Source organism: Mucor velutinosus (assembly GCF_035048745.1).
Source record: "Mucor velutinosus strain NIH1002 chromosome Unknown tig00001564, whole genome shotgun sequence".
NCBI classification, from domain to species: Eukaryota; Fungi; Mucoromycota; class Mucoromycetes; order Mucorales; family Mucoraceae; genus Mucor; species Mucor velutinosus.
The window spans coordinates 4,093,421-4,108,692 of record NW_027041906.1 but is presented as its reverse complement, the minus strand read 5'-3'; the positions used below and the strand labels follow the sequence as shown (position 1 = coordinate 4,108,692).

General features: G+C 40.3%; 7 protein-coding genes across 7 annotated transcripts; 6 read left to right on the top strand and 1 right to left on the bottom strand.

The window, feature by feature from the left end:
• Positions 1–415: 415 nt before the first annotated feature.
• Positions 416–3,256, top strand: ATC70_011648 (uncharacterized protein; the record flags this gene model as incomplete). The annotated part of the gene is made up of 7 exons (XM_064830835.1): positions 416–546; positions 603–745; positions 806–933; positions 983–2,179; positions 2,244–2,462; positions 2,524–2,709; positions 2,768–3,256. 7 exons carry the CDS (start codon positions 416–418, stop codon positions 3,254–3,256), a joined length of 2,493 nt encoding a protein of 830 aa, XP_064683337.1.
• An 856-nt stretch (positions 3,257–4,112) lies between these two features.
• Positions 4,113–5,019, top strand: ATC70_011647 (uncharacterized protein; the record flags this gene model as incomplete). The annotated part of the gene is made up of 6 exons (XM_064830834.1): positions 4,113–4,206; positions 4,264–4,297; positions 4,354–4,451; positions 4,511–4,520; positions 4,582–4,636; positions 4,690–5,019. The coding sequence occupies 6 exons, from the start codon at positions 4,113–4,115 to the stop codon at positions 5,017–5,019; spliced, it is 621 nt and encodes a 206-aa protein (XP_064683336.1).
• A 570-nt stretch (positions 5,020–5,589) lies between these two features.
• ATC70_011646 (uncharacterized protein) lies at positions 5,590–7,044 on the bottom strand (the record flags this gene model as incomplete). The annotated part of the gene is made up of 3 exons (XM_064830833.1): positions 5,590–6,347; positions 6,404–6,691; positions 6,753–7,044. The coding sequence occupies 3 exons, from the start codon at positions 7,042–7,044 to the stop codon at positions 5,590–5,592; spliced, it is 1,338 nt and encodes a 445-aa protein (XP_064683335.1).
• Positions 7,045–9,935: 2,891 nt separating this feature from the next.
• On the top strand, positions 9,936–10,910 carry ATC70_011645 (uncharacterized protein; the record flags this gene model as incomplete). The annotated part of the gene is made up of 2 exons (XM_064830832.1): positions 9,936–10,346; positions 10,416–10,910. 2 exons carry the CDS (start codon positions 9,936–9,938, stop codon positions 10,908–10,910), a joined length of 906 nt encoding a protein of 301 aa, XP_064683334.1.
• Positions 10,911–11,021: 111 nt separating this feature from the next.
• On the top strand, positions 11,022–11,492 carry ATC70_011644 (uncharacterized protein; the record flags this gene model as incomplete). The annotated part of the gene is made up of 1 exon (XM_064830831.1): positions 11,022–11,492. One exon carries the CDS (start codon positions 11,022–11,024, stop codon positions 11,490–11,492), a length of 471 nt encoding a protein of 156 aa, XP_064683333.1.
• Positions 11,493–12,159: 667 nt separating this feature from the next.
• On the top strand, positions 12,160–13,102 carry ATC70_011643 (uncharacterized protein; the record flags this gene model as incomplete). Its single annotated transcript, XM_064830830.1, has 5 exons — positions 12,160–12,460; positions 12,526–12,575; positions 12,649–12,680; positions 12,742–12,853; positions 12,941–13,102. 5 exons carry the CDS (start codon positions 12,160–12,162, stop codon positions 13,100–13,102), a joined length of 657 nt encoding a protein of 218 aa, XP_064683332.1.
• A 372-nt stretch (positions 13,103–13,474) lies between these two features.
• On the top strand, positions 13,475–15,245 carry ATC70_011642 (uncharacterized protein; the record flags this gene model as incomplete). Its single annotated transcript, XM_064830829.1, has 3 exons — positions 13,475–13,648; positions 13,726–13,767; positions 13,845–15,245. 3 exons carry the CDS (start codon positions 13,475–13,477, stop codon positions 15,243–15,245), a joined length of 1,617 nt encoding a protein of 538 aa, XP_064683331.1.
• Between the last annotated feature and the right edge of the window lie 27 nt (positions 15,246–15,272).

Here is a 15,272-nt window from a genome sequence, read left to right as displayed (position 1 = left end):
ATGGGCGTTTTTTATATTATTCAATCAACACAGAGGCATATACACACAAATGTTGCAAGTGACGTACCTGAGAACAGCAGCATCTCTCATATCATATTCCCCTTTCTAGTATGCTATGAATCGTGCATATAAGCTCCAACTTTTTGTTTATTTATCTTTGAAATCTTCTTTTTCTTCTTCTCTACATAGTCTCCTAAAGCCAATTGTGTGCTTCTTTGATTTATAGCAGATCTCCCTCCGTCCTCCTATTTTGCATCGATATAGATTTGAGCAACTTGGTAGTAAGGAGCTTTTTTTTTTATTCTTCTTTTATAAATTCCCTGTAGATCTTTTTTCTTTCATTGAATAATTGCAAGTATAAAAGCAGCCAGCGTCTCAATTCCACATTAACCTTTTTGGCTCTTTGTAGATGATCATGACCATTGAGAATCAACAGCAAAATTCGACTCCATCCGGCTTGCAGCCATTTGATTTCTACAATGATGAAAGTCAGTTATCATCACGCTCAGTGCCTGGTTCAAGACGCAATTCTAATGATAAAAAAAGGTAATGCTTCTATAGTCAAGAAAATATCATCATATCATCTAATTCTATATTTTAAGCTTATTCACTCCTAACCATTTGAACGATGCGCCTATTGATTTCCTGATGAAACCGCCGCCTAGATCATTTAGCATTGATGTAGGCTCGATACACCATGCTAATGACTACTCGTCCGTTTTGTTCTTGGATGAGAGTGACTCAAGTAAGTTGTGTACAGTTTCTTTTGATTTGAACCATTGTTTAATTCAAAATAACATCAAAGCTGCAGCGACTTCTTTCCAACCTAATCTCTATTTGCAACCACGCTATAACAACAACAATGGTAGTAGCAGTAGTAGCAACAATACAAACACTTTTACCACTTCTGCTGGAACTACAAATTATGGACTGGTAGGTTTATTTGGCTGTTGAGGCTGCCTTGTTCTAATACTCTAGCTAGTTCAATTCCTCTGTTGGTGATTTGGACCTGGATTCCAGTCTGCGCAAAAGCTCTACTCGCAGTGTTGAATCCCTGAGAAGCAAGAGCTGGGCACAATTCTTGGAAAACAACAACCACAGTAGCAGTAATGCTCAATACTATTATAATCAGCAACAGCAGGAGAAAGGAGGACCTTTGGATATAAACACTCAAGGTGTGCAAGCTGCATTCTATGGTCAGCCTGCACGCAGATTTTCTCATGGCTGGGCGCCTTCATCCAATGGCGATCAGATGCAGGATAAAAGATACAATCACTTTTCTGTCAATAACATGAAAGCAAGTAGATTGGCAACCTCCTATTCCTACTCTGACCTTCATGTGGCTGCATTAGGGCCACAGAGAACCAATCAGTACAGCATCACTCATACTAGCATTGCTCCCAATGCATTACCTAAGGAAATCTGTCAGCGTTTCGCTCAATACGGGTATTGCAATCTCAAGGAGCAGTGCCCATGCTCTCATATTCCAAATGCGCTTCTGCAGCAACACAACGGCTTACTGAGAAATGATCACGCTGCGGCTACGGCAGCCATGATGGCCTATTCCAATAGTGCTACAACCACTACTAACTCAATGGCTACCACATCACCTACAACAACCTCTTCTCACTTCTTTGCGAATCAGCAACAGCCCCCGCTCAGATACTCCATCTCTGAATCTACAATGAACATGGACTCATTCTACAGCGCCAACTCGAGCTTGCCTCTGTTCAATGCCAGATCATCGCCTCACGTAATGGAGAACACGCACCATCATCATCAGCACCAGCAACACCCACACCAACAAAGACGAACATCTGGCAGTACCAACACAGATCCAGAAGTGAACAGATACACGGGTGCATCTTTGGATGAGTTTCAAGGCAAGCTATATGAGCTCTGCAAAGATCAAAACGGGTGTCGATTCTTGCAAACCAAGCTGGAGGAGTCACCGCTCAATGTTGCAGTTATTTACAACGAGATTCATGCGCATTTCGTCGACTTGATGACAGATCCATTTGGTAACTATTTGTGCCAGAAGCTCTTGGAGCGGTGTGATGATACGCAAAGAACCAGCATTGTTGAAGTGATTGCACCTGGATTTCTAAAGATCTGTTTGAGCATGCATGGCACGCGAGCTGTACAGAAACTGATTGAATTTCTATCCACCAAGAGACAGGTATGTGTTGCTTGAGGGGAGCATTCTTGCGTGTACCAGGAGCAGCACTAATGCAGGTGAATAGATACAAGCAGTAATTGCAGCGCTTAAACCCAACGTTGTAGCACTCATCAAAGATCTGAACGGAAACCATGTAATTCAAAAGTGTCTACATAAACTTAGTCCTGAACACAATCAGTTTATATACGACACAGTCAGTGAGCACTGTATACAAGTTGCCTCGCATAAGCATGGTTGCTGCGTGTATCAAAGGTGTATTGATTATGCCACCGAATCGCAAAAGGTTAAATTAAAAATTAAGCTTGTTTACCCTGTAAATATTTACCTTTCCTCTCTATCTGTAGGTTCAACTAGTAAATGTGATCACTCAACATGCTTTGCCTCTGGTGCAAGACCCCTTTGGAAACTATGTCGTGCAATACGTGCTGGGGTTGGACGACGCTGCTTATTATGATGGCTTGATTCGCAGGTTTATTGAACCGATTCGTGAGTTGTCTGTGCAAAAGTTCAGCTCCAATGTGATTGAAAAGGTAGTGTATAAAACAGCCTCTAGACAAAAAGACGCGCACTGATCCTCATGTATTGCAGTGCATTCGAGTCGCGGGTAAAGAGACCAGAAGACTGCTGATTGCTGGTATCATCGATCATCCCAACATGGAGAGGTTTTTGCGCGATTCTTTTGCAAATTATGTGATACAAACTTGCTTAGACTGCGCTGATGAGGACCAGCGCATCAAATTTGTAGAATGCATTCGACCCTTATTGCCTTCGATCCGCAATACACCTTACGGTAAACGCATCTATAGTAAGATTCATAGAGACATCAATGCACGTTCAGCATCTTCATCTTCCTCCACTCGGCACCTTCAGCACCAGAAATCCGCCATGATGGATAATACCACCAGCCTCATGATAGGAATGCACGCTTTGCATTTAAATTCCATTTCTGCGCCGACCTCATCATCTACCACAACCACAACCAACACTGTACATCAACAACATCCGATGGCAGCCAAGCATGGCAATAGTGACACTGCTCCTAATATTACAAATGCTACAGCTATTGCCTACATGTGATGTTATAATTCAACTGCTCTGGTGCTGTGCCATGTAATACCATTTTCTTCTCTTTTTCGTTGTATTGTAAACAATGTGTATACAAGAAAAAAACACATATCACTTTCTATCATTATCTTCACTTAGTAATAAACATCATTTAAGTCTTTCTTTTTCTGTTGTGCTAATTCTTGCTCTTCAAGGGAGATTTGCAATCAATTCTACTGTCTCGTTTCGTTAAGGGCTACAGATGTCAGATCAAAAGACCAGCTGAGTGCCAAGCACATTAGCTTAAAAGTCAAATCAGCCCCTGAAAATAGTTTAAAAAGATGGGATTGCTCTGTGTGGCGAATTAGTGTACTCGTATTTGAGGTACAGATGGATCAGTACTCTGTGTATTAATCAGATGTCAAACACGCACCGTTGCATTTACGCTTAGCAAGCTTAAGTATTGAATATAAATTAGTGTAACACTCTTGTAATGATAGTCAAAATTGCCATGTAGTCATGCAATATCTTGATCTACAATATTCATATCAACAAATTTATCCTTGTCCTACTCGAACCACCATGTACAGCCACCATTAAATGTAAGTGCACTCGAGGACTGATTCCTCAATTGGACAGTTACAATGCATCGCTGTTACTACAATCATTGTCGCATATGCAATGTATACTGGATGGCGTCCTCTCTTTTAGTATATATTCCATGCTAGATGCTAAGCCCCACCTTTTATACGCTGTTGCCGTAATGTGTTTACTGTGATACAGAGAACCTCAAACCTTAAATTAATATTTCATTCAAACAATACAAGATTACCAGCCCATTTAATTCATTTCTCTTTCTTTCCATCTTGATTTGATAAACATACAGAGAATGAGCGGAAATACAGTATTCTTTAAAACTATCAATACGTTGGCAATCATTGCATTGCTACTCAGTTTGATCGGTAACTTGATTACCTGGTATTGTAAGTATATAAACCTTCTGCAGGCACTCTTCAGTTACTGATTTAGTGGTACTGTAGTCTGGAATTTCATCCTCGCTGCCATCCTCAAAATGTATGTATCATCAAATGACATTGGCCAAGCGTGTAACTTACATACCGCAATATTAGCTTCTTGGTCGTATGCTTGATTTTGATCGAGTATAGACAATCTCCTTCATTAGTGAAGCCATTCTCTTTCATGTTCTTTTTCCTTGGCCGTGGTGTTTGTAAGTATACCAGTTCTTATCAGATCAAGCACTCTCAGACTAATAATTTATTTGCGTAGTCTATTTGACGTAAGGCGCACATCCGTAGTTTGTATAGATCAGATCGATTAATCATGTCCTTCTTTATCAGCCTTGGCTTTGTTTCTATGGGTATTGATATTCTCTCCATCGTTGGTAGCTTCCTCGTAAGTATCAGCAACAAACAGCGAACACACCAAAACTAATGCCTTGCATCTAGCTGGTTCTTGTGGGCATCATCTACATTGTCCTCCACTTTACTAACCACAATGGCGAGCCCGAGTTCATGTCCTTTGTTAGATATCAGCGTCTCACCAGTGGGCTTTCTCACGAGTTGCCTACTACATCCTCTGCAGCAGGCACTACTCAGGTACCACACAATTCCTATCCTGTAGCTCATCAAGTGCCCCTTGATAACACACTCTCTAGCGGACAATACAGTAACACCAGCCCTGTCACTCCAGATGTCTCTCATCAATCAGCTACTCCCAATATTCCTCATAGTCCTGCTCTTCCTGTTCACGCAGCGCAAGACAAAACAGAAGTCTAAACGAGCACATCCCATTTTCTATCCCTCTATTCCTAAATTGTCTAATAACTCCCAATAAATAATCTCACTCTGCTGTGATTGGCCTGATCTGCTATGGTCTTCACCACATCCCATGCAAATTAGATTGTCACTCTTAGAGTCACAATCGAAAATTTCTTCTAAAAAAAAAAAAGTATATAAAGAAAGCAAAAGTAAGCAATGATTCTGTTTCTTTAGTGACCGTACTCTACAGGATCTGTATGCAGTATGTTTCAATTCTACGTTTTCTAAACTAGATACAATCCCAAAGCTAGTCGATGATTTTTAGTAGACCTTCTTTTGAGTGAAGTGTGCCAATCACTGCTCTCTGAGCAGTTTTTGTCAGTTGATGATCTCGTCTGTCTTTATTCCAAGGACATGACAAGGAAGGAGCTACAGGTCTGATAGCTTATTTACATTTTTTAACCAAAACTAAATGAAAAAATTTCTGAAATCCATCTGAAAGCAGGTGTCTGTGATGGATGTCAATGTTGTTGCACCTATATATTTGACCCTGTTGATTGTGATTTGACAAAATGGTTTTATTGAAATCTACATCATGAGCATCATACTATCATCGTTTAAAGTTGTTATATCCTCGAGTTCGTCTGGATAGTGCACTTTATAGCTTTTAACGGGGCTAAAGAAGAAGGACTTCAGCAGTTTTAAATCGTACTGGGAATCTTCTCGGTGAGGCTCCACACATTTGCTGGTGTATTTATCCCAAATCAACTTGTTGTGTCTCCCCCGATGCGTTGTTTTGATCTTGAGTCTCATGTTGAAGATTTCTCTAGGCAGATTCTTGTCCTTCATCACAACATTGATATGGTTTTCATCATCTAGTAAAAATCTACCATGGAAGCACTGCTTTTTGTTGTAATCAGGCTGAAGTAACTTGACTACCTGCTGCGGTTCATTTGTGGTGACATGCTTTAGCACTTTGCCGTTGGGGAAAAAGCGAAGGTATCGATAGTAAGTGACAAAATGAATTGGTTTATCCCATCCAGTATCAGAAGCGCCAGGTCGAACATAGTTACATGTTGAAATGTAGACACCATCGTATCGAATGCGTGGTCTATCAATAAACATACGCATCCAATGTCCATTGTACTTTTGCACATAGTTTGTTTGAAATCTCTTTGATTGCTCCAAGGTCATTCCTGGTTCTCTGAATACTCGAATGCAAGCATATTGCCAGATGGAAGGATCTCTACTCAATAGAAAGAACTTTTTGCAGGCAAGTGCAAAGTAGGGCATTGCTGACACTGAGTGTAATACCAAAATTCGCAACATGTGCAACATGATTTCACCTATAATTCGTATTGCAATTGAGTTGATGCTCTTTTCTCTAATCTCCTTTACTTACTCGGTAACTTGGCAATTGCCACTGGTTTGTAGTCTACCTTTGGTATATAGGATAAGTTTTCTTCGTTCAAAAATTGATCTATCAGATCAGCCAAAGGATCTCTTCTGGTAGCCGATGGAGCTGTGTACTCTTTCCCCAGAGGGACAATGTGCTTGAAGTCTTCTGTATGCTCTTTGGGTTTATCCTGATTAGCTTGTATCTTTGGGAGAATTTCCTTTTGATAATGCTTCTGATAAGCATACTGAATATCAGGATCCAATTTGAAGGCACGGCGATAACCCTCCAGTGCTGCATGATGCATTACATTAGCCATGATACAAGCTAAACACCCTCTCCACACACTGCTTACCTTTGCCCAACTTTCCTTGCCTTTCGTTGTCCACAGCTACGACATAGTGGTCCATTGCAGTGACAGGTACTGCTCCCTCTGTAGTTGTCAATGCCTCTGTCTGTTCAATTAAGTTAGCAATAACCTCTTCCTCGCCCTTAACGTGGTGTGAGGTGTCTTTCTCCTTGTTGGAAGATGAAGGCTCGTCAGGATGCTTTTCATGGCTATGCTTTTCCTTGACTTCTTGACGCCAGGCATTTCTGAATTCCTCTAATGCGTTTTCTTGTTCAGTGCTTTTATCAGTGTTACCCATGGTGAAATTAACAGAAAGACGAGTGAAATGGAAAAGAGTGAAACGAGAGATAAAGAGAGAAGAAATGAAGAAAAAAAAATCAAAAATGTCATGTAATATAGGTAGAACCATGATGACTAATTGAGACTCAGCTCATCATTCTGCTTGTATCTGTTGCTTCGATGCACAAGAAATTAGCAACCAGAGACTATTATCCGCAGCAAGAGCTAAATATACTTTGCTTTAAATATATTACATATGCTTATCCAATATGTGTTGTTTTGACATTAGCATATCTCAAAACAATGGCAGGCATCCTTCTATGAAATTTGCCATTGAATTCTGCATCATCAGGATGAAACATACGCCCTTGATCCGTTACTTGGATACAATTGTATTATGGCTCTCAATTCAAGTTTTTTTTTTTTTTTAAAGCTTCATTAAGAAATATATAATAGCTTACTAAGTCCCGCAGTAAAGCCTCATTAACGATGTCTTTTGCCTTTGCATACAAATTCCATAAGGTGATGTACCTGTAGTGCACTCATCAGCAAATTTGGTGCCAAGATCCAATAAGACGACCAAGGGAGCTCCACATATTGCTACAGACATAAGCGTTTATAAATGGGGCTTCATTGATTGCCGTTAAAAATGTCAGCGTGTGCACCCCGATCTAAGTTGAGGTTGATGGCATTCCACATTTGATTTCCAGAAGTTCAAAATGTAAAGGGCTATAGCACAAAATAGTACATCTCACAGCGTATTCTAAGTCTACACCACTGTATTAAACAGCTCACACAAGTCTATGCTTGCGCAGTCAGAGGTTTCTCCTCTGTCACCATTTAGTAGAGTATCTAGCAGAAGTTTCTTCTTCAATGGTATCACCACAACTAGAGCTACTACTATGAATGCGAAACCAGCTGCTAATCATCATCTACAGCATCAGATTATACCTCAAAACATTTGCCTCGGTGGTACTATATAATGCGAGTGTATACATATTGTCTAACCTCATAAAATTACTAATGTTGATGAAAATAAGCACATTTGAGTGTCGATATCTTCTGTTGTAAGCTTCGCCTTGCGCAGTGAAGGGCACGAATGGGTTACTCTCGATCAGAAGATGCTTTCTGAACCACTTTTGCAACTTTTGCAAATCGTTGATTTTCACCCCTTTTTTCATGAGGTATACCTCATTGAAATCTTCAAAATTTGCTTAATCGCATTTTTCGCCTGGAAAATGAAGCAATTTACTACAACATAAGCTAGTACAAAATGACCGTAAAACTTGCATTTTTCGTGTAGCAGTGTCTCCATTCAGGTTGCACTAGCAAAAAATTGACTTTTTGGGCAAAATGTGAAATAGTAGTTTTTGAAAGATTAGTCTTTCTTTTTGCATTAGAATTCAAAATAAAAACTGCTATAGGATAGAGCGTGCTTTGTTGCATATATTATGATAAGGATTTATGTCGAAAAAATTCTTCAAAGATTATATTTTTTCTAGAAATGTCGAGATGGAACAAAACAAAACCAAATGCAAAAAGGTTCAATTTAAACACCGCTCGTTATATACTTGCATGCCTTGAATTTTGCGAGCATAACGTCTGACATCTGTCAACCATCATCATCTCTAATATATTTACCAGAAAACTATATAAAGAAGACGTCGGAATGGCCAATCAGAGATCAGAGACGTAAAAAACTTAAAGCACTGAGTACTGTACAAGGTTCGAAAAAACCACTGGCGAAGCTGGCACTGGGGAGGGAGACTTGGTATCTAATTCAACATTTGGTAACGTTGACCTATAAGGGGGTTTTACCTCAGCGAAACGAAGGTGCAAAACCATAGTATTCAAGCAGCAGATTCAGGATTTCATTTCCATTATTAATAGACTTATCAACAACATAACGCATCAGAATTTGCATGAATTAGCTGTACCAAAATCAATATTCTTTCTATCTGAACTAGAAATTGCACAGGCCGCAGAAATGCCCTTTCTCCGGAAGATTTCAGCTACCAAGGATGCGCTTTATGCCGTGTAAATAAAAGCTATAAAGCAATACATAACCAAATTTGACAGCTTTCAGGCCTTCATATCTTGACATGTAGACCTTTCTGAGCCATCGGAATGGCGCCAAACAATTGCACTTGAGTAGTAATAACTTTCTGACACCTTTGCTCAACTTTTTGAGGACCTAAAAAATATCGTCAAAAATCGACCAAAAACCATGAGGTACCCCTCATGCTTTTCATCAAAAATCAAACAATCGCATTCTTCACCTTGAAAATGAAGACTTGTACTATGGTATATATCAAATCAAAATGTTTCTCTCGATCCAAAGCAACTTCTGAAACCACTTTTATGAGGTTTTCATATGCAAAATTTTGACATTTTGGCCTAAAATCTCATTTCATATTTTTTGGAATTGCTCAATAAGTTCAATCAACACATCTATTTTACTTGGCACTATTGGAAGCGTCTTGAAAAGTACTCCAAGAATGTATTAGGAAGCATCGGATGATTATTACAGTTTATATAGTCGAACTTCACAAAATTGTTCTGTCAAGTCCAAAATAGACGAAATTTGTCCAATCTTGAATAGAAAAAGATAAACTGTGTTTGAATTGATTTTGGCGGCGGCGCTGTTACTGGCTTACCCAAATGCCTTTCTGATGATGTAAATGACGATTGTGATGCTGATTAAATGGGGACAATGAAGCTGAATGAACAATTGTTTTGCTTGAAGACTTTTTCGGGGAGTTTTACCTCATAAAGGCGTCTTTTGCAATGACAATATTTCAAAAAAAGCGCTGTAGATCTTACACAAGTCCTGTATTTGCGCATAACCAGCATTATGCGCCATCTTAAGAGCATCAGCAGCTAATGGTATAACGATTCTACCATCAGAATATGGAGATCGTGGTTTATAAATGCCGCATAAAACTTGAGTACGTCAAGGATCATTTCGATGCTATTGTAGTATCTTTACAGCCTCAGGCCTCTACGTCTACATCCACTGGTGAAAGTGCATCCATCCCAGCTACACCGGTTATTGCTCCTTCTGACTCTGTAGCGTTCCTTCGCCGTGACCTCTCTGGCATGGACATGGCATCCGACATGTCTTCTGTGTCTGGCGCCCCTTTACATGCAGCAATGTCTTCAATCTCGCATAATCCCTCTGATATATCCATGGTTGAAGCTCCCCCAGACAATGTAGAATACCGCACTTGTACCGTGTCTTTCAAGAGCCTTTTACGAAAGGGCTTGCCTTCCGACCTCGTCGAGTCATTTTTGCAGAAGCTAAATACTGTATTGCATGATGTATCTGACTATGTTATGGACTTGCAATTGGTGGTATATACATTGATGCTCTCAATGAAGTCCTCGTAGCTCTTAGCTTGTAGTGGTAATAGATTCTCCCCTCTCACCCATCTCGGTGCTGATGAAGGCAATTTGACTGACAGTACTGGTACTGCTGCTGGTAACGATGGCAATGGCGTTGATCAAGTTATTACGAACGATGCTATTGACAAAGATGAAATTCGTGATGGCAGTGTTAAATGCGATGGAGATCTCAATGGTGATGATGGCGACGCCGGCGCTACTGCTAATGGCCGTGGTCAGACAGCAATATTTGAACCTCTGCCAGAGTCATACAAGATGCGTGCTGAAGATATCGACTTTGGTTCTGGCCAATTCATGAGGCGAAAGATCACTTTGAAAGACAAGAAAACAACAGAAGAAGGAAAGAGGGTTCAAGAGATTCAGCAACAATTGCCGAGATCCAGTGTGTTCAGAGCCAAAGAGATAGAGGATGTCATGTCAAATCTTGATGCACACAGAAGCAATGGCCAAGCATTGCGAGCGTTCTATCACTCAAAGTAGCAGAATACTCTCTCTAACAAGATTGAACACATTGACATGCGTTTCCGTTCTTGTTTCGCTTCACGTGAAAGATCTTTTTGTGCTGGTGTTCGTCCCCAAACGTCACTTACAATGTTCATTAGAGATCGTGGTCTTTGTGTCGGCTCTCGTTTGAAGGGTCATTTGAAGTATGGTGGAAAATGGAAGCCTCGCTTACATTCAACTGTCGCCACTGTGCATACTACCAACGAACACAAGACATCCCAGACGTGCATGTACTGCTTTGGTCCCACCTCTTATCCCACACAAACCATCAAAGCAAAGGATGGTAAGACCAAGACGAGATCCATTCATGGTGCATTCCTGTGCTTAAATCCTGCCTGTGTGTCCGTTCTCAATTACAGAGCCATTCAAGGTAGAGACAGGACATCTGCTTTGGCCATCGCTGTCTCTGGGCTTTCCACTCTCTTATTCAGGCAGCCATTGCCTGTATTCAACCCAAAACCCAGTCAATCCAACACTGGCATTATCTCCAAGACCACCTCTTTCTGCAACAGAAACGAGAAACGGGACGGCAGCGGTGCTGCATTAGCGGATGCTTGAGTCTTCAAGGTAATAATGTGCTCAATCTGGCTTTTTTCAAGAGACTGCTTTACTGATTTATTATACTCGCGATTCAAGTTTTCGTATATACTTTGCAGTGTTAAGCCTGGCAACATAATATTCACTCAAATTACATGCGAACCACCCACTTGCGAGATACTTCAAAAGCCTCTGTAACGCATATTGATATTTTCTATTGGAAAAACACGTGTTTTTATATGGGTGCTATTCATTTTGGCTGCTTTTGTTGAGTTGAGTGGTGATGAGCAAGGAACACCATACTCGAAACAGTAGTAGATGCTTTAATAAATACTGTTTTCCTCATTTATAGCTGCTTCAAACTGTAAGCACACTCAATCCAGATACTATTTCATTTAAAAAGAGAAGATCGTGCACTCCTGAGGGGTTGTAATCGGCCGTTATTGGTTTATGATGAATAGGACGACTGCAGAGAAAATAGTGTCTGGAAGCATATGACAAAAGAAGGTTGCATGGGCAATGCCAATTCAAGGCACGTGAGGAAAGCTTAGGTTGCTCAAAGAGTACAAGAGAAAAAAAAGCCACTATGAATAGCATATGGACGCCAACTTCAGGATTCTGCTTATTTACTTCAAACCTTTTTTTTTTCTCTCCTCGCACTCTCTAACATTTTTGCTTGGAAAACAACATGAGTGATACTCAAATAGCGACATCTTCCTTGTTAGCAGACGCATTTTCAGAGCATGTGCAAGCAACTATTCGACTCACCAAAGTGGCGCTTGAGCTTGAGTGGACAGTATTTACACGCTTTACTGTAGGGGTTATTGCAGCAACCATTTTATCGGTCATCTATCTTGTCTGGACCCTTCGTCATTCTCGTCGACCTCTCGTAGTCTGGGAAAAACTGAACAAACCACTCATCAAGATTTTTCGACCCAAGATATTTGCATTTCTGCTGGGAAATATCAATCCCTATTCTGGATCTATAGGTAGGATAAACACGGTATCAACTGAGCGATAAAGCATGGCCTTGCTTATCAGGATACTTTTGTAGACATGAGAATTTCAACCTTTTCTCGTGGATTCTGTACTGGTTTTATGCGGGTAAGAAAAGAAATGATGTGATCAGAAAAAAAAAAAGTTAAGATTATCAAATGTTCACAAATCACATATGTAGGATAGACACAGCAACCGTAATCCATTCAAAAGGTATGAGCATCTGATGTTCGGGGTGGAAATGCAAAAAAGTGATATTCACATTTCTTAATAGTATTCATGCTACGGCACTTGCTACGTTTGCAGAATCTGTTGGTGAATTGGGCTTATTGAGCAGTTTGAAAGACGACAAGGATGAAATTACGCTGGTGTCGTTGGAGCTAGAGGTAATGTCGAGATATCTCTTTTTGGGAGGGGTAATATCTATTTATAATATTAAATCACCACTACCCTTTACTTGCTTTAATGTATAGTTTATTAAGAAGGCAAGAGGATTGCTGACGGCTTCCACTGATTTCACCATCCCTGATGAAGATACCAAAGAAGTCAAAATTGATGTGGTTGTCAAGGATCGCACATTAGACACAGTGGCGATCGCTCACTTGGTTTGGAACATCGAAAATAAATCTCTTTAGTGAAACATTAATCATAAATCGTAGCATTTTTTTTTTCAAAGCACCGAATGGAGCCAACATTTTTGTTGTATAATTTTTCTTGTGTGTGTGTGATGTGCACACTTGCATACAACTAGAACTCAAAATACTAAAAAAATGTTGGTCCCTGTTAAATTTTTCTTTATTTTGATAGTCCTTTTCTCTCTTCCTCTCTCTCTCTCTCTCTCTTCCATTACTTTCTTTCTCTTCTCTCTACTTTTTCTCTCTCTTCTTTTAACAAACCCCTCGGCTTTTTGTTAGCAGTAAAGATTGACATTTTGGAAAGAAGGCGATCTATTTCTTTTTTTTTTTTTTTTTTTTTTTTTTTTTTTTTTTTTCAAAATATAACTGGCAATGTCCGAGAATAATTTATTTCAGTTCGCTCAAGTAATAGCTGAATTGCCCATTCAAAACTCGCCTCAACCATCGACATCTCAACCGCCGCCATCGCATCATCCTCAACAACAGCACCAGCAACACTCAGATACCATCCACAACTACAATGCGAGATATTTGCGTATACGAAAAGTAAAAATGTCCACAGCGCAAAAAAAAAAAAAAAAAAAAAGAGTATGACTAAAAAAAAAATCTGTCAAAATGTGTAGAATGCTTGTGTCGTATGCAGCGTGTGTTTCACTTGTTCAAAAGTAAGTTGGGTTTATTGCAAAAGTAGACAACTTCCTTTTTTGATCATTTTTGTGATTTTTTGTTGGTCTCTTTATAGTATTATGGGGTCGATTGTACATGTCCAGAAGTTCAGCCAAGAAGAGGCAAAAACTTGCCTGAAGGGGGATTGGATTCGAGGGCAAAGAAATTGCATCGCAATGATCCAGACGATTTCGAATTCTCAATAAATTGGATCAACGAAAATGCACACACCATGTACAAAGATGAGAATGATCGAGTGATCGGTCTGAGAGAGTTGTCTGAAGTGTCACTCTGTAAAGCACATTCCAGTACGCTTTACAGAGCAAAGAAGCGACATGAACGGAACAGGGACATGATTCATGCTGCTCCTCCTTCTCCAGCCGATTCAGCAGCAAACGATCATATCCAGCCTTCGCCATACATGAATCCATATCCATTAAATCAGTCTATCGGCTCAGGTGGCCTAGCTGCCAAAGTGAGAGAAATCAGTTCTTCAAGTCAATACCACCATCACTATCCACCACCACCTGCACCATCTCATCAACAACAGCATCAGCCTCAAATGTTACGCATGCACGATGTACCCGATTTCACGAGATTGTCACACTCTACTTCAATGAAAAGAAAAAGAACATTCAAGCATGCTACTAAATCACCCAAGATGGAGTCTCAACCTCAACAACCACAACAGCAGCCGCACCAACAGAGGCCTCATCACAGTGTATCAACACCTCTTTTTACTAGCTCCTCTCGTATGAACAACTTTCTCCAACAACACTCATTTACCCCTAGTACCTCTACTTCAAATGTACCTGCCATGCCTCAAGGTTTTCAACAGCATGTTCAACAACAACAACAGCAACAGCAACAGCAACAGCAACAACAACAACATCATCAGCAACAGCAAATTATACATGTACCGCAACAACATGTCCATGTACAGACACCTCAACTAGTTGATAATTTCCCTTCCCAATTACCCCCTCTTCAAACTCGTAACCATCATGAGCCGATTGATCCTTTACCCACATCCTCATCTTCTTTGCATGCTCAACAACAGCAACAACAGCAACAGGCCCAGTCGAATCAGCAACAGCCACCGTCTCAAGCTCAGGTATATCCTCATGACACAATCATGACAAGCCCTCGACCTGAAGAAGCCGTTGCCCCCCCTCCCATGGTAATCGAAACGGTATCTTTGCGTCCTCTATCTACATCCAGTGAGGTCCCCTCTCCTTATTATTTTCGCAATCTAGCCATCACAGATTCATTCACGTTTCGTGATTTACTAGCAGAGATAGACATGACAGGTTCACCTCCTCCTGGAAAACGTATCGTTATATCCGATTCTGAGAAATTTTACCCGCTAGATCAAGCTATCCGTAATGTCATCAGAAGACCCAATTCCACGCATCTGGAATTGTGCCTGGGTTTGACAGATAAAGTCTCTATTGATTGGAATACAATTTCTTCATGATTTCATTGATACATTCTCTATTTTCCT